Raw genomic sequence first — 18,235 nt, 5'->3', positions numbered from 1 at the left:
ATTTGATTTTGTGTGAAGTTTTGTTACAGCAATGGCTCAATTTTGTCATGCCATAAAAATGTTGGCCACTATGCCCAACTGATAAACAGAGAAACTGAATTAATTTTTAATCCTGCAAAAGTTATTATGGCGGCAGATGTCGGGTATTCATCTGACAAAAAATGGATGGGAAATAGCTCCGGCTTCCTCCCACTTCCCACATCCAAAAACAACTCTTTTAATTGTCTCTCTGATTGTGTGAGCGAGTGGTTGTTTGTCTTTGTGTTGCCTGTGATATGCTGGCAACCACTGGGGGGAGTCCAAGCATATTTCCCAGGAGGGTGAGCACCCCTGCAGCCACCACCTTTTGCTACGCCAGTGCGTTGATTAGAAAAAAAAAAAAAAAGTAACGAGCCTATTTTGACAACGTTAAGAAACTACAGCTTTCTGCTTTCAAATGAGGGAAATAATAGTTATTCATATTACACCAATATTAGAAGTGCTTCGTTACAGCTCCAGGTGTTGTGAAATTCCCTGTATAAATAAAGTTTTATTGTATTGTATTTTGTTGTTCGAAAAATAAATAAACAATAATGAAGTGAGCGTTCGACACTGTTTTTTTTTTTAGGGATGAACAAAACATATACTTTCAACAACAACGACAACAACAGTAGTCTAAATTTAAAAATAAATAAATACATATATATAAATAAAATAAACAGGGAGCGTTCCACACCTGGACACGCACCAGGAAAGTGACGTCATCCCGGCATGTCCTGACGTAATGGACACGACTTGACGTTAGCGACCGACCGCCTTCCTCGGAGCAAACATGGCAGCTGCCATGGAGCTGCGATGCTGGGGGGGCGACTGGGGTCTGCCGTCGGTCCACTACGAGTCGCTCGTAGTCTTGGTAACCTTCACGTTTGTTTGCATGAACAATGCCGTAACATGCTTAATTTTTTCCGGGTTGTCGAATTTTGTTCGCTTGCTGTCTTCTCTCCGGTTAGCTTCTTATGCTAACCTGGTCGCTCCATTGTGATTGTTATCTGCGAGTTCGTGTATTCTTATTAAATATGTCTGGACGAATATGCATGCAAATGGGACATGTTAATATGAGTGAATGTTAGCTTTGTTCGAGCTCTGTAGCTGATTGATATTCATGTCCAGCAAAATGTGTTACTTCAAGGTCAGTACAGAGTAAAACAACCAATAGTTACTTCTTACAGGTTTTTTTTTCTATCAACAGTACAATTACGTAATGTAAACCTGCTAAGCACCTTTCCTGTTGTAGTTGACTTGTTGTAAATTATGTATTGTATTTTCTCAACAAGGTGACTCCTACCTACCCACCTTCATTTTATAATTTTAATGTATTCATTTAATTATTCTAAAAACTAAAGCTATTGCTGCATCATTCAATGCCTGAAACTCAACACATTAAACAGACTGATTAATAGTGTAGTTCGAACGAATGTTTGATGATTGTTAGATTTCATATTACCGTATTACTCTTTTGTTGTATTTTGCGTAGACTCAACTGAAAGTGAACTTTTGGCTTATTAAATTGCTTTTATTGTATAGCAGGGGCCTTTCGTGAGAATCATTCAATTAAAATTCTAGAAGGACAAGGATCTTTTAATAAGACAGTGTCTTTGGCAAAACAGCTGTACAAACAAACAAGTAAAGTGTTTTCAAGACGTACGTAACAATTTGGTTGAACTATTTATTGTTCTCATTCACACGTGGCTAACTAGCAAAGTCTTATGGAGAGTCTAGCTGCCAGAATGGATGTAAAACAGTTGATGAGGTTTGTTGTGAGAAATTTGCAAAGGATATCTTTTCACCCTCTTGAGTCCTGGTGCTAAGATTGACAAATGCTCCTTTATCGTCATGGAAACATATGTGGGGCTTACCATCTGTGTTAATTGAGCTGTTCTTTTATTCTTTCAGGCATATGCCAAGTTTTCTGGGGCCAAAGTGAACATTTCCCCTATAGACTGGACTTGGAAAACTCTGACAGGTGAGCTGAGGCAGAGTTATTAGCAGTGTTTGTGTTATAGGTTTGAAAATTGCCTGATTTTTTTTTTTTCTTCTCGTTTTAACAGCAACAGTGCCTGAATTGGTGTGTGGTGACACTACAGTAAAAGAACCTTCACAGATTCTCAACTTTCTGAGAAAGCAGGTATTTAATGTGTGCCTTGTGCATGCTAAAGCTCATGAATTTGAATAAAGTTGGATTAATTTATGTTGTTTCCAGAGGTTTAACGCAGACTACGAACTGACCGCCCGGCAAGGAGCTGACACCATGGCTTACATTGCTCTCCTTGAGGAAAAACTGCAACCTGCATTGGTAACCAGACCCCTGATTAAACTATTCACTTATGAAAGTTTCAAATGTGACTACTGATCCTTTTTATCGTTCACGTCATAGTTGCACACTTTCTGGTTGGATGCAGAAAACTACGCTAATCTGACACGGCCGTGGTTTGCTTCCCGTTCGCCGTTCCCCCTGAATTTCCTCGTGCCCAGTCGTCATGCCAACAGTGTCCGCTCTCGCATCCTGCTGACCAAAGGAGAGGCGCCGTTATGCAGAATCACAGAGGTGGAAGGAAAGGTAAACACACGTGGCTGCCAAAAACAAAAACAAAAAAATGGGCTTTTCGTCATCATTTTCTTACTGTTCTTTCTCCACCGTCAGCTGTACAGTGATGCCAAGGAGTGCCTGAATCTTCTCTCCTACAGACTGGGAGCAGCAAACTACTTCTTTGGCAACTTGTATGTACAAATGTAGGATGCAACTCAACACAATGCATTTTTCACAGTTTCAAAGTCTGTGCTTATAATGAAAACGAGGAGGCAGGAGCCGAGCCGCAGCTAAAACGAGCGTATGGCTTCCTCCAAATCTGAGCGCACGGGGAGTGTAAGCTTGTCCATGAGCTTCAGCTTTGAGGTGAACATCGCTGCCCTGTAGTGTGAAAAGCCTTTAGAAATAGAAACTGCAACATCAGCCATATTTTTTCACTGATCTGGTGGGTCGCTGCTCGACTTGGCCCCTATGCAAGTGGACTTTAACCGATCCTCCAAGATAGTTATCGAGTCATTTTTTTTTTTTATTGGAGAGATAAATCTAGTAGTAGTTGTAGTTGATTCATAAAATGACAACCAGACACTCAGTTCATCATACACCTTTCAAAATGATCCCCATTATATCATTCCAATTGAAAATCAATCATTGTTTCGCACTCACCACAACACAATACATATCAAATTGTCTTTTATTGGACAGATTCACACCCTTACCACTCTCTGTTTGAATTTGAACAGAGTAGTAGTAAAATGGAGTTTTTGACTTTCCTGCAATGCAGTTGAGAGCATTTGAAACTTTGTTTTGTGATTTTAGACCCACCAGCCTGGATGCTTTTGTGTTTGGGTTTGTGGCTCCGCTCCACAAGGCCCACCTCCCCAACTGCCCCCTGCAGAGCCACCTCAGAAAGCTAGAGAACCTCACACACTTCTGCGACAACATCCTGGCACACTACTTCAACTCTGCTCAGCCGTGTAAGTTGGCACACAGACGGAGAGAAAAAGTCCCGCTATAATGCATCAGAATTGTGAATGTAAAAAAAAAAAAAAAAAAAATATATATATATATATATATATTTTTTTTTTTTTAGCACTGGACAACTAACATTCTCTGTCATTTCTGACCAATTAGTTTTGCTTCATGCTTGATGGCTTTTTAGGGCTTAACTCTTTTTCCTGTTCCCATAAAGCTTGTCCAGCTCAGCTCTTTTTCCACGGGTGTCTCTATTCCAGGTCTTCCCTCATCTGTTCAGGATACAATGGATGCCAACCTCCAAAAACTAACTCAGCTTGTAAACAAAGAGTCCAACTTGATAGAAAAGGTGCTTCTATTTTCTTTTCTCTTCATTGCATGGCTTACGGTTGTCGGCACTTTAACATGCACACTGGCCACTATATTAGGAACACCTGAGTCTTGGAATGTTCCCCACTGCAGGAGTTCATGAAAATGGCCACATTTTGCGTCTTTTCTCTCAGATGGATGACAACCTTCGCAGCAGCCCTCAGCACAAACCTCACCGGCCGCAGCCCAAACGCAGTCCGGTCATGGAAAAGAGCTCAACACCTGCCTAACCCCGCCCATAATTCTGCCTTATGAACGGAGGGAAGACCACCACGTAGATGACCGTCGTCAACGTTAACCGCAGTGAAACTGACCGTGTCTATAAAAACTAAAAGCCAATTTTACAAGTAATGATGATGGCTTTCAAAGACATCTGTGGGAAAGAGAAGAAAGTCCATCATAAGGTTAAAAAAAAAACTGCACGCATAATGGCGGTTAATGATGGAATGGAATAATGAACTGGTACCATGTGCGAAAGACAGAATGTTCAAATGAAAGACAAAATGAAAAGAAAATGACAAGTTCTGCAGTAGAAGTGGTGCTGCTTTTGCATTTTATTTTTCCATTAGGGAAATGGACTTCATATGTTGACCTCACAGTTGGTGTGCAAAGTATGGCTTCCGGGCCATGGATGGCCTGCTACTTTCTTTACCCTGGCCCACCAAGCATTTAGATGAGCGCGAATCCTGCAATATCCATCCATCCATTTCTACACTGTGCATCCTTTATAGGGTCGCTGGTGAATTGGAGCCAATACCGGCTAATTTTGCTTCAAAGGCAGGTTCCACCCTAGACTGGTCGCCATACAGATAGACAACCATTCAGTCACATTCACACCATAATAACCAAAATTGCTCAATTGTTACTTCTTTTTTGTAACCCTCTACAAATGACCGGGCCTGTGTGTCTGTTTTAAAACTCAAAAGTTGACCCACGACTGCTTTAGCTGTTGAAAAAGGATATTGCAAAGTGAATTTCATGTCCCTTATGCATGCGAATCACTTTTATGAAACTTGTATAATTGTAAATAGAATGTCGATATTAAACAAAGAATGCAATTTGCTCATACAGGGCTTGGGGCGCTTGTTTGCTTGGTTCACTGTGTGGTGAGGAAAGGGCCTTCTTAACTGTATAAATCTACCACTGTAACGGTTGGGACTTAGGTGCTGTGTGGGTTTCCTCCATACTTTTTTGACTAGTGTTCCCCCATGAACTAAAACCTCTCTGTTTGTTGTGCATTATACGTACAGGGAAGTGTGTTTTGTGTGTGCATCCTCGCATCTGGGCCAAAAGACAACACAGTCAGTTAAGATTGGCCATGCTGGAATCTAACCAGAGACCTTGTTGCTGTGAAGCAGCGGTGCTAACCACTGCTGCATGTTTTAAAATCAATCATTGTTATTTGCTGTTCCTATACTATTTAGCTGACGTTATTTTTTTTAGCTCAAGTCTAAATTTAAGTCAATTGTTTGCTGCCTTTGTCTTTTCTTTTCTTGATGTTTATCAAGCGTATGGGATTGGATTGCATTCTCAAATATGAATTCCTGTGGTACCCAAATCTGTGTCAGCCTTTTGTATTGATATTTAAAAATTGAAAACATGAACACCATATATGCATTCTATGTCCTGTGTGCAGACTTGTGAAAACTACTGTACTCATGCTTGCTCGTGTGCCTTCATTGCTTTTCTTCATTTCCGTTTATAGTCCTAAATGACATCTGCAGCTTTTGCTAATGCACTTTAGAGTGAAAGGTGACAGCTTCAAATGAAAGACGAATAAAGAACTATAATGTGTTTTTGATTAATATAATGACTTCCTGTTTTGCCTGGCAAACTTTGCTTTCAGTCATTCCAACTTAGCAACTAATGTGTGGCCACTTGAAACAATGGTTTACGCTGGCTCGCCATGCCTTTGATAATGAGAGTCTTGTTTACTTGTTTGGAGCATAGACTCCGCCTTGTTTGCGCCTGGCCTTTGGCTATGGAAAACAAGTGAGACTAATTGAGACATGATGCCAAGCTGACATCAGATAGTGTCCTTGTTATTGTTGACATGAGTGAGACTCCAAAAAAAAAAAAAAAAAAATGAGTGAGACTCCAGCCGAGTGTTGGCTGCTTATTAAGGGAGTGTGTGAACAAAGCATTATCCAAAACAACAACAACAAAATATGTATTTCACCCACTGCCACAATCGCAACCAACCGTGTTAAATGTTATTGGTCAAATTATATTAGAGGTATCCAAATGGCTGATGATGGAAACTAACCCTATCGAGTTTATTGACATCAGCCATGTTTTGGTGCTATAAATATACTCGAGTAAGTACTGCAGTGCTCAGGTGATACAGTTTAGTATGTGTGTCAGTATTGCATGACAAGGCAAAATTAATCTTGCATGAATAGGCACTAAAATTCCAGTACTTGGGCCATCTAGTGATCAAATTTGGTAATGTAGACTGAATCAAAACTCCAGCTGAGCAAATAGAAAACTAATTATGTTCATTCATCTTGCCAATATGTTTCCTATATTGAAAGAAAAGAAAGTGGAAACAGAACACAGAAACAAAAAACACAATCAAATCTGTTTAAAAAAAAAAATTCATACAAAAACAGGCATATCCACAATACGAAACAAAGTGCTGTAGTTATTCACTAACAGATTCAACTAGAATGACAAGAGGTTATAAATTGATCAGTTTCAAGAAGTTAAGTTTTGTCATGGAGGTGTAGGAAAATAATTACAAAACAGAACAAAACTGACATGCTGTTTAAAGTTTACAGCAAGCAAGACTGAAGAAGTCAAAGAAACTTAATCTCAGTCCAGTTGCTTTGCATATCCTGATTAATGTCATCCATATATTTTATATTTACAATGTTATAACATTTTTACAAGGAGGATCGATGCAATCAAGTCCTGCGAGTGTATTTTTTTTTTTTTTGACTTTCCCATTTGGTTTTGGATGCCAACGAGGCTTCATCATAATTGGCAACCTCTCCAACCATGGGCAAACTCTGGCACCTCCGGCACCATGCCGACTTCCAGTCGACCCGGCATGTCCAGAGCCAGAACAGGGTGGCACGGCTCGGTAAATTTGTGCTTGAAAGACCCCAACAAGCGGCCCGTTAGGGCATTGTAGAAGTGCAATCGACCACGCTGGTAGTCCAGGAGCGTGCCCACCCGCTCGGGCGGCTCTGTCACAAAAATGCTGGACTGAGTAGCACCGTGGAGCATCTGGTACCTGCAACTACATGAACACACCCACAAACAGACTCTTAAGTCTATTTTGGTCTCCTACATGGACACGTTTATATTTCAACCTACCCAGATGGTGACGAGATGCAGTGTAAACACCACGAAAGCTCGTTTTCCCCCAGAGAGCACTTCTTCCGGGCTGAGCTGTAAGCGACTCCAAGTCTGTAAGCTGCACATCCTGACACCGTGGTCTCCCAGTAGTGGTGACCCCTCGCTGGTAATAACTCACCGAGGATGGAAGGGGTTCTAAAACATAGAAAATACATTGCAAAGTTTCCACTCTTCTGGGAAGAATTTGGAGTGTCTGTGGTCAGTGGTAGCTGATATTTACGACTCCAAACACGCTTTTGCCGGAAGCGTTTGCCGAACCCCAATTGAGTCATTTTGGCAATAAATAATAATTCCAGGAAAATATACGTTGAACTCCAAATGTAACATCTTTTTGATTGTTGCAGCATATTGACTTCAACATACTGTTTTTCCGTGGATGAGTGGTGTTGATGAGCATCTTGGGACAGGTAAACTGTGGTTTGGTCTTCTGACAGCTCAAGAGCAGGATGAGCTGAAGCTTCCAGCAGGTGAAACCTTGTTCCTGAAAACATTTTGAGAATGGAATACACTGTTAGGTACACCTTCACAGGATAAGGCAGGCATAAACTAAACTACTCTTTGGCCTGCCGTGCTGCTAAGTTCTTCAATCAGGCCTAGATTTAATAATTATCGACATATTTCATGCTTCTTTTAGTCTTAAGAAAAGCGCAATACATATCTGATAGCTCTCTTAATTAAAACTCCTGTAATGTTTGTTGCATTCATTCATTCCTAAAATTGGTGAGATAAATCCTGTCATGTATTTTTAATTAGTCAATTTTAAACATTAAAATATAAATAGGACAATGATATATGTATTTATTTTTAAACCACATCTACAAATGATGTGGCTCAACTTTGCATTTAAAAAAAAATATATATATATCAAATGTGACCCTTGAAATTTTGCCCAGATACAATCAACATTTTTTCATTAACACTGTCAGATATGTAGGGTAAGTAATAATTTAACTATGTTTATTTTCAATGAAAGCAAGCTCTCAGTATGATGTTCTTGTATAGCTTGAGGTGGTGTGTGAGGGGGGGAATCAAAATCAGATCATTTTTCAAAATCGTTCATCCCAAGTACAATGTCCCACACATTCAAAGTACAAGGACATATTTTGAAACCTTTGGTTGAAATGAGCGCAGCCTCGCTTTGTTCACTGGCTCCAGCTTCATTCACCGCTTTGATGTAAAACAGATAATTCTCATTGGGCTGCAGCAGAACTCCATGTTCACAATTTTTTATGCCGGCGACTGATCTAGAAGAAGAGCAAAGACATACAATAAAAATACGCATTCACAGAGAGAAACAAAAGCCATTTTATTATATGAGTTTCATTCCATTTAGGTCAGAGGGACGGATAGGACTCAACAAATTAAATGATAATGGTGGCTTAAGACGTTATCATTTGGTAAATAAGGTCTGAAATCGAACACGGCCCACCTGAGCCCGTCTCCCTCCAGCTCATACTGGCGACAATATTCCAGGATGAAACTCTGCCCAGGACTCTGTTTTGCTGGGCTCCATCTCAGGGTGGCCGAGTCCCACATGACAGTGCAGCGCTCGCTATCCATCACTGGCACCGACGGAGCTGGAAAAAGTCCTCCTCATATTTAACGTATGCTTTGGGGCTAAATTATTGCATAAAGGCGCACACTGACCGGTGGTGAAGACGAGCCGCTCGCTGGGCAGAGAGCAGCCTGTGTAGTTAACAGCCATCACCCACACTTTGTAAGATTTATCGGGCTCCAGCTCTTCTAGGACGCAGTAACTCTCCTTCACAGTCACGCGGTACTCCTCCGACACAGCTGTGGACAACACAACTCCAATTAAATTAAAACCGCGTGCTTGTAGAATAACAGTGCTTTTTTGGGGGGCGGGGGGGGGCATCCTCCAATTAATCATATGTCCGTCTATATCAGTATACATCCGAAGACAAAACTGAAGGGGGAAAAAAAAAGTCAGGGAAATTCACCATCTGGTGATGCTTTTACCTTCCACACGTTAGGTTGTGTAAGAGGCCGACAATTTTTATGAATAAGGCCGGAGAGTCGAGGCCGGATAAGTATCGAGGTAGCGGCTGGTAGGTGGGGGACTGACCAGCAAAAATGGGTCAAGTGCCCAGCTATCATTGTTTATTTGTCTCATCACTTTATATCACTTAAAAAGTCGCAGACATACAAACAAAGTGTTGTAATTTGTACATCATTCACCTGAATTGGATGTAAATACCCTGAAATTAAAGATGAGAGTCTGCAGTTAAAACATATTTTCATTTAATTTCATTGACGTGGTGGCGGATTTTAGAAACAAAAAGATTGTGTCCACATCCCCATAGCGCAGGGATGGGCACGCTTTTTGATTGGCGGGCCACAATGGGTTCAAAAATTTGACAGAGGGGCCGACCAGGAGCAGATGGATGGAGTGTTTTGGTAACCTCCCCTCATGGGAGAAAAAAAAATACATAGAATTTTAAATGAACAAAAGCATTACAGCAATATATAAGAAAATAAAACATTAACAAGGTTTATTGATGACATTTTTTTCAAGTTCGGCGGGCCGGATTAAAACGTTTGACGGGCCCCCGGGCCGTAGTTTGCCCACCCGCAGTGACTAATACTATAACAAACATTGTGTATTAGAAGTGTATATTTCATTCATGTACAACAATGGGGGGCTATATATTATATAATATCAGCATATAATATCTACCTCCTTGTGGCTCCTGCACGCAGTAGACCTGGAAGCAGTCAATGATGTCATCGGTGTTGACCCTCCAGTAAACGGTGACACTGGCATTGGTAGCCGATCCTGCCTCCTGGGGCTCCAGCGTGGGCCTCTGAGGAACTGTGGTGCAGAATAGGACACATTTATCATCAGTGCCACACAAGTTGACCCACTAAGCGCCTGCATGCATCTGCACACCTGGAATTCCCTTTCGTTGCGCAGGCTGTGGGCTGGAGGTGTTGCCTTTGGCGTAATCCTCGAATACTAGCAATCCCTTGGAGCCCAACTCCAGCGACATGGTCGATTCCAAAGCTGCCTCAAGACTGACCACACAACAATTGCTTCATTTTCATGAATGGGAAATGAACAATAGCATCTACATTCTACACTATATCTGTGCACATTTTTACTATTGTGGTTTTAGTTGTGGCGTGGTGAAGAACTTTATTGAATCATGCTGCGTGTTTCAAATATTGTATTTTACTGACACATTTGTGCATTAACTTTGTAATTAAATTAGAAAAGAATCACTTTAGAAGTTTAATTCAAAAAGGTTAACACATTAAACATGGGAAATGCTTTTCAGAAGGCCAATTAATACACCATTTCTATTACAAAAATATGTGCATTTTGTATGGAATGATTTGATTTGTGCCAATTTCTAATCTACCTTCATTTTTTTTCTCAAGCACACTAAGTTTCCATTTAATGTTAATATAAATGAATGAATTAAGAGTTAGGTTCAGCAATAGGTAGATTTTTTTCCCCCTGAAACATCACAGCTTTAAATTATAACGTATGGTCAAATCCATATTGCCCAAGCTTTTATGTCACACTTAAAAACAAAAAAATTTAACTATCTTACTTCCTGATGTGCAAGAGGGAAAAGGGGAAACAAAGCCATTTCTGATTAAAATTGCTGTTGATAACAATAAGATAAAAAAAAAATATCATTTCACTCAGTGTTTAATGAATCTCCAGAATACTGTGGAGCTCTCTCGTTTTATGCAAATGCAGCTAATATTGTGGCCAGCCAGTGTGTTTTCTAGCACAACAGACTACATTCACATTTCACTAAAGGCAGATTACCTTGCATGAATGTCCTCAGGGGTCTGAAGGGAAAACACACGGATGCTATATTATATCTCAAAATGGACTCATGTTTTAATTACATGTAAATAATGGGTTATAAAGTCAGAAGCCTTTCGGAGGATCTACCCGGGCGTCCGTCTCAGCTTCTCTAGCCGTGGTCTCCAAGGTGGCCTTGGCAGAGTCGATGCTCTCCTGGAAGCAGACAATCTGGTCGTAGAGCTGCTCCAGTTTGGCCTTTTTCTCCTCCTCCATGTTGACGGACATGTCGTTGTACTGCTCCATCACCAAAGCCATCGTCTCGTCATTCTGTGCCTGCATGGCTGACTCGCTCTCAACACACTGGTGCTGGATGACAGAGCAGCATAAATGTGCAAGACAAGCTCATGAGCGGCAAGTACATTTTTATTAATGTACTGAGGCTGCATTAATGAGCCAGAGATTGACATTCATCCTTGATGCAGTGATGCAGCAGTATCCAACTATATGGTAGTTGACGGAGCGCTTGTATTGGGATGCCAAAATATTGCGCAAGCATTCCTACTGTGGTGGTCGGTGAGTGTCAAAATGTCATTGCTTCAGATCAAGCACTCAATTTCGGTTAGCAATGGCAGCTGTGAAATCAAAGCACTCGCCATATATTTCCTTCATCATCATTCCTATTCATGAGATAGTAAATGATAACATTGAGAAGAAAATGTTAAGATGTGGCTGGTATAAATAATCCTGAGCAATGACCGGGTGACTCAATAATTAATAACCCTCAAGCATGAAGAATACTTAAAAAAAAATAAAATAAATAGTAGGTGACTGCATTAGGGTATGTAATTTAAAAAAATAATTTATTCAGTATTTCTAATTGTAATTGATTGTAATAATTAAAATGAATTATTTTAATCCTAATAAACAGTTCTTTAATTAAAGAACTATTTACATAAAATTGTTAAAAAATGTTTCTCAATTTTTTTTTATATTTTGACTGATTCATTTATAGCAGACAATATCGTTTTAGGTTGTTTCTCAAATATTTTCCAATATTTGTTAAGGTTGCATATTAAAATTCCAATAGTATTCTCATTGAATAATTCTATTATTCAAAATGCAATAGTCACAGAAATGTTAAAAGTTAAAGATTTACATTTTTGTAAATCATGTATCACTTTATTTTACTTAACCGGTGGTCCGGATTAAACAAAAGAAAAAAGCCCCCATACTTACTCACACAATAAACGTAAAATATAGATTTGTATATACCTCCACGGAGTGGTAGGCCAACTCCAGCTCAGACACCAGATCCTCAATGTTCTCAGACCTCCCCTGCAGCTCAGAGATCCACTCACTCAGTCGCTCCTGTTACATGCCAGAAATTCAAGATTACTTTTGGCTTACTTTCCAGTTTTAGGGCATAGAAAAAGTCTCGAAATTGTCAGTGAATGTGCAGATGTCATACTGATCGCGTCATTGCAGGTTAAAAGACACTATTTCAAACACTGTTGACTCGTATGTTGGCCCAGCTTGTGTCAACAGATCCCATATCAGCGCCCACTTGATGGTGTCACCGAGGACCTTTACCAGCGATCAAAACGAAATATTATATCGCAACACTTCAATGTGAATGTGCTGCCTTCTGCCTGGGTGGAAAAGTTGACAACGCATTTAAGAACTTTATGACACAATGACCCAAACACTTTGACAATTGCACCTTTCTGCAGTAATAAATGTGTTTTGGTTTATAATGTCAAGGGCTGTTCCAATATCTACCCACTCATGTATGTACTGTAAATGAGGATGCAAAAATATAACTCTCTGAAAGACTAATGCTTAGCTCATCCCCATTATACATAAACTACAAAATTAGATACTTGTAAATTAATGGCTAAGACGCAAAGTAGGGACCCATTGCACAGTATAGCATAGCAATCTTTAGCATGGTGAATCATTGCATTGGATAGCGTCGCTTAATTTAGGCGAGTGAGTTGTTTCATATAATAATTGTATAAAACAACATTGGACAGCAAAATGTAGTCAACAAATCGCACAAGATACATTTTAATTAAATATAGTCACAACAATGTGGTGTTGGTAATAGTACATTTTTTTCTGTAAATATTTACACATTATGTGAATGATGTAGTATTAAAAAAAAGGAACTTTGATTAACAGTTATTAAATAGAATGCAGTCTTTGTACCAAAGTATTGGGACAAACACAAAATATACTGCATTATTATAAATCAATCAAGGACTAAACCCCTTCATCAACGAACAAAATTGGTCACAAACACAAACACATTTTAGAAGGTCTTTCCAAAAAAGTGGACCCTCTCAAAGTTGGGGTAGCTCCATATTTTCTTCCCTTTTCACTATGTGTAATACAGGTTGCCCAACACTTGGATCAAAATAGTGGAATATTCTGGATGAGTGTGGTCATCGATAGAATCCGGATAAAGCTGCTATAATATTGTCAAAGAATTATCAAATTAATACACACGTATATGCACATGATTTCTTACCCTGATGTCCTCAAAGGCTTCGTCCACCGCAAGCACCTTGTGGCCATCATGGTCCCCAGAATCACAGTCGTCCTTAGACAGCAAACACTGACAGCTGAGACAGAACCAATCCATCCCCTGAAGCTCAGCAGCCAATTGGGCCTGCCGCTGCTCCTCAGCATCAATGATGTCATAATCAGCCTCAATGATATCTTTGTCTTCAAACAAATCCACATCCTTCTCCTCTTCCTCCACATCAGCCTCCCAAACAGTCACTGGTTCTGGTTCCGCTACATCTCCCCGGACTTCAGGTTCTACCAACTTTCTGGTGTCTTGTTCATTAATCATCTCATAATCATCATCTGCCACCTCTGGAACGTCTGCAGGAGTCTGATGTTGATCTTTCTTTCCCTCCTCGGTCGCACTGTAAGAACTGATCTCCAGGTCTCTGTACGCGTTCATATAGTCACTTTCTGGGGCGATCGATTCATTTTCTGCGGTATCTGGTGTTAGGTCCTCCTCATGCGGCAAAGATAAATCCTCCTGTGGGGCAAAGCTCCTCAGAGGGGGGTGAATATCCTGATCTTTGTTGCGTTCCATCCTCGGCTCTTGCGTCTCTGCGTTTTCCTCCCAAGTTGTAGGTGAGGACATGCTGTTCAACTTTTCCAAATGACCAATTGGTTCTTCTTCCAGGTGAGGCATTCGTATCGTTTCCATAGTGTCTTGGTTTGATGTAGTGAGATGTTCATATTCTGTGTCGAGATCAGATCGAGTCATTGCATTAGTTTTTGTAAGCTTCTCCGAGCATGGACTCATGTTTATGTCCATCTCCACTGCTTGGCCTTTAGGGACAAAAACAATCAGGTCATCGTCCATTTCAGTCTTTTGAGTGTTTGTCTTGTTGCCTTTTAAAGATGTCTGGTTCTTATGGTCAATCATTTCCTGCTGAGTCTGACCTGAATATGTCTCTTTGGTTTGGATCTCCAACTCCTGATCAGGTACAAAACATGCAGACTCATCTACGGCAAAATTCAGTGGCAACACATCCGCTCTAGTTTCTGCTTGGGGAGTACTTGTTACATCCTGAAGATCAATTTGAACCTTCGGCATCACTTTTTCATCAGCCGTCTTCTTGGTTACCTTCACAACTGTGTGCACTATGGGCTCACAGTCAGTGAAGATCTCAACTGCTGCAGGTTGCACAAGCTCAAGCACCTCTTTCGCACATGGCGACATCTCTTCCAGTGTCTCCATTTCAACTGGACTTTTTTTCTCTGCCTCTATTGCTGGCATCTCACCCTGTGTGTCCTTATCAACAGCGGCCACAATCTTAGCGTCAGCCGCTGCATTCTCACACATTTCCCCTACTGTGTCATCTTCTTGTAGGCTGATGATTATTTGAGGAACCTCAGCAACAGTAGGTGGCATCTCACGTTCCTGTTCCTGCACTGAATGCGTTGGGGATAACGCCTCGGGTTGAGTCATACTTTGATGACTAACCTGCTCATTTCTTTGGTGCTCCTCTGTTGCCTCTATTCTTGAACTGTTAAACTCTTGAGGTGCATCAGTGAAGCCTTCAGAAATCCCACCTTGAGCTTGTACTCTTTCCTTCCTCTGTCTGTCCTCATGAATTGAATCTACAGGAACAGGCTGCTCTTCACTCTCCTTAGAGTGGTCTAATCCGGCCCTTTCCATTTCTGCCACTTCACATTTGGCTGCTGCTGAATCTTCTACTACTTCAGTGTTAAGTGATTGCGTTGTGTCCCCCGTCTTGATGTCGTCGTCTTCTTCTTCCAGAGCTCTTGATAGACATCCCGTCATTTCAAACTTACTCTGTGACCATAACATCCTCCTTAGCTTCTTGTCCTCCACTAAGTCAACTGGAAGATCCACTGTTGGGGCGTCATCTTTCAAAATGAATTTCTCCAGGTACCCGTCAGCCTCCTCCGAATCCGACAAACGTTTCTTAAATGATTTTTCAGATGTCACACTCTCTGCCTCGGAGTATTCCTCGTCACTTTTTCGCCTCTCACCTACAGCATCCTCATAAAGGTCAGAGTACATGAAGGACATGGCGGTCGGTTCTTCCAGCAGAATGGGGTCGATGATTTTAGGAGGACCAGGGGAGATATAAATCGGTGTGAGGGTGGTTTCTTCACTTCCAAACAATACTGAACCATTCTCCTTCACAGATCGCTGGCTCTCTCTTCTCACTCGTGATTTCTCTCCCTCCTCGTCCGCTTTTTGCTGCAATTCATTTACAGGAGTGCCTTGTCCATAGAAGACCTCATCCAGGTGTTCCCCAACAATCTCCATTTGTGGCACGAAGACAAACGAGTCGTCTGGTTCTGACGGGCTGTCTTGCACTCCCTTTGCAGGCATTAATTCCACTTTGCATTCCCTTCCAGGTTCTTCCGCCTCCTTTTGAGCTTTTTGTCCCGGAACCACCTCATCCAACAGCGTAAACTTCTCAAAGTAGTCAATGTCTTTGGCGCCATCTTCCAGAATGGACGTGTGTCTCGATTCAGTGTCCACGGAAGGACCCGTGTCACTCGTTGGGGGCTGTTAATTGATCACAATCATTGAATTAATTCAAAGAGCATACGAAAAGAGACAAAAATATGGAACTGGATAAATGATAAATTGGAATTATTGTATAAATCGATACCTCATTACATTCCAGCATTTCCACATCATGAGGCGAGTCCTGGCTCTGTATGGTCTCAAGGTGAATTTGAGATTTGATCTTCCAAGTGTGGTCAAGATAAGACAAGTTGTCCTTTAGTTCTGTGCTCTCCTCTTCATCCACTGTGGGAAGTTTTGATGGGACCCTGATGTTAAGAATCTCATAGCCCTCTGAAATCAAACTAAACAACTGCTGATCTTTATTTTTGATTTCTTCCAAATCTTTCGCTGTTCCATTCTGTTGTTCTTTGACATTGGGAAGCGACACCTCTGCCATCTCGGGTCTTTCCACTCCCAGAGTTGAGGTTGACCTTGAACCGCCAGCTCTGCTTAGCATGTCCCTCAATCTGCTGCTCCTTCCTGATCTCGTCTTCCTACGGACTACTTTGTCCTCATCAAAGATGATGGTAACTTTCCCGGCGGCTCCAGAACCTTCCATGCTGCAGGCTTCAGAGATGGAGCTGGTCTCAGAGGCCCAAGGAGTAGAACATCGACTGGAGGCTGTCTCCCAAACAATACCGCTGTCCTCGCTCTGGACAGTCACCATGGAGAACGATGGATCCACCATCAGGCACTGGAGTTTGGGCTTCACGGACTGGTCCTGGACCAACTCCCGTAGACTGGAAAGAGAAAAGAAGCGATGGTTATGCTGTCCAAAAGAAGAGGTAAAACTTGCTTTTGCAACATGTGCCAAAAGACCAGCCGTGAGAGTGGTGCAATATAAATTCAGGATAACATTTCCAACGACTTGGATCGTCACATTAACGATGGAAAATAGATTTATATTTTTATGACTTAAATAGCGGAGTCCTGCCTCTTGAATTTTAATAACATTGCTAACACAAACAGCACCTAACAGAAGTCAACGCATATTTTGCAGATTTAATCTATAGGTTATTCATGTTTGTATTCAGTTGGGTGTAAGCACCTGTTTTGTAATTCCTCCACCTCGTCGTCGTCATCATCCTGGCTGATGACCTCCGAAGCCTCACACTGGAACTGTGTCAGCTCCGTCATCTCGGAGTCCAAATGTTCACATTCCTCCATCATTCCTTGTAGGTCCGTGTATTTCTTTTCCCCTTTAAGATCTGGTTGTTTTCATCCACTCTTGAGTCCACGAGCGCCAGCCTGTTCCGTTTGTGTCATTCTAAGTTGGGAAGGGTCCATCTGACTCAGCTCAGGACAGAAATAGACTTAGTGGGGAATGAAGAGAGGGTTGTGCAGAGAGTACATGTGGAAGGAGAGCGCTCAATCTCACTGGGTCTTGAGTCAGGTGAAAAGATTTGAATGCATGGACTACATTTACAAAATGTTATTGGCAATGCAGGCAAACATACATGTGAACATGAATCTGTACAAATGAATTGCAGCTGGAGTCATGTAACTTTAAGATCAAAATCCCCTTTACTAAGTTAAATATAGGCCATGTGCTGAAACAGTACGCCCACATGTCCCCTGCTGTTCTTGGCAATGCTTAAGAGGGACACTCATACACACACTTGTCATGTTTCCCCTGAAGAGTTTGAAAGCTTCAGAAATAAAAAGAAAAAAAAACACTTTGATCCATAAACCATACAGCTCATTTGATTTAAACAAATTGTGTGAGCAATTGGATGCTATTACAAAAAAAAAATCTGGTTAATTTGTCAATTTTTAGTATAGGTTGGACCTGAGTAGAGCAGTGGGTTCAAGAAACATGTTGATATTTACCAAATAATAAAATTAAACATAGTTTAGAATGAATTCAAACAGATCAACTGAACTGACTTATAGGAAGCACATGAGGTGACAAGAGAAAAGAAAACAAAAAAAACCCATAGCGATTCCCGCAAAAACAAAAACATTGTGATCCCTTGCAAAGTGTGCGAGAAAGTTATGTGAGAGAAAATGCAAAGATTGCAAGAGAATGCAAATGTTTGGTTTTCCTTCTGACACTTTATGGAGTCTGTAGATTGAATTTCTTAACATCAAAAAATACAAAGACACT

At 41.0% G+C, this 18,235-nt stretch overlaps 2 protein-coding genes across 3 annotated transcripts; one reads left to right on the top strand and one right to left on the bottom strand.

The window, feature by feature from the left end:
• The first annotated feature begins 728 nt into the window (after window positions 1–728).
• Window positions 729–4,189, top strand: mtx3 (metaxin 3). Of its 2 annotated transcripts, XM_088296820.1 has the most exons (9): window positions 729–892; window positions 1,933–2,002; window positions 2,088–2,164; window positions 2,240–2,332; window positions 2,414–2,596; window positions 2,681–2,757; window positions 3,383–3,540; window positions 3,799–3,887; window positions 4,042–4,183. In XM_088296820.1, exons 1-9 carry the CDS (start codon window positions 812–814, stop codon window positions 4,135–4,137), a joined length of 924 nt encoding a protein of 307 aa, XP_088152946.1. In that variant the 5' UTR covers window positions 729–811; the 3' UTR covers window positions 4,138–4,183. The 2 variants fall into 2 exon arrangements, with proteins under 2 accessions (XP_088152946.1, XP_088152951.1); XM_088296825.1 differs by lacking the exon at window positions 3,799–3,887 and having other exon boundaries at window positions 4,042–4,189.
• A 1,927-nt stretch (window positions 4,190–6,116) lies between these two features.
• cmya5 (cardiomyopathy associated 5) lies at window positions 6,117–18,117 on the bottom strand. The gene is made up of 14 exons (XM_088296788.1): window positions 17,177–18,117; window positions 16,232–16,868; window positions 13,585–16,125; window positions 12,327–12,422; window positions 11,202–11,420; window positions 11,073–11,095; window positions 10,182–10,306; window positions 9,969–10,103; window positions 8,918–9,064; window positions 8,700–8,847; window positions 8,381–8,514; window positions 7,634–7,751; window positions 7,229–7,405; window positions 6,117–7,151 (listed from the first exon to the last, which is right to left on the bottom strand). The coding sequence occupies exons 1-14, from the start codon at window positions 17,296–17,298 to the stop codon at window positions 6,884–6,886; spliced, it is 4,890 nt and encodes a 1,629-aa protein (XP_088152914.1). The 5' UTR covers window positions 17,299–18,117; the 3' UTR covers window positions 6,117–6,883.
• Between the last annotated feature and the right edge of the window lie 118 nt (window positions 18,118–18,235).

This window comes from Idiotropiscis lumnitzeri, chromosome 1 (genome assembly GCF_059441095.1).
Source record: "Idiotropiscis lumnitzeri isolate Australia: NSW breed Sydney's pygmy pipehorse chromosome 1, RoL_Ilum_1.0, whole genome shotgun sequence".
NCBI classification, from domain to species: Eukaryota; Metazoa; Chordata; class Actinopteri; order Syngnathiformes; family Syngnathidae; genus Idiotropiscis; species Idiotropiscis lumnitzeri.
This window is presented reverse-complemented; position numbering and strand designations above follow the sequence as displayed.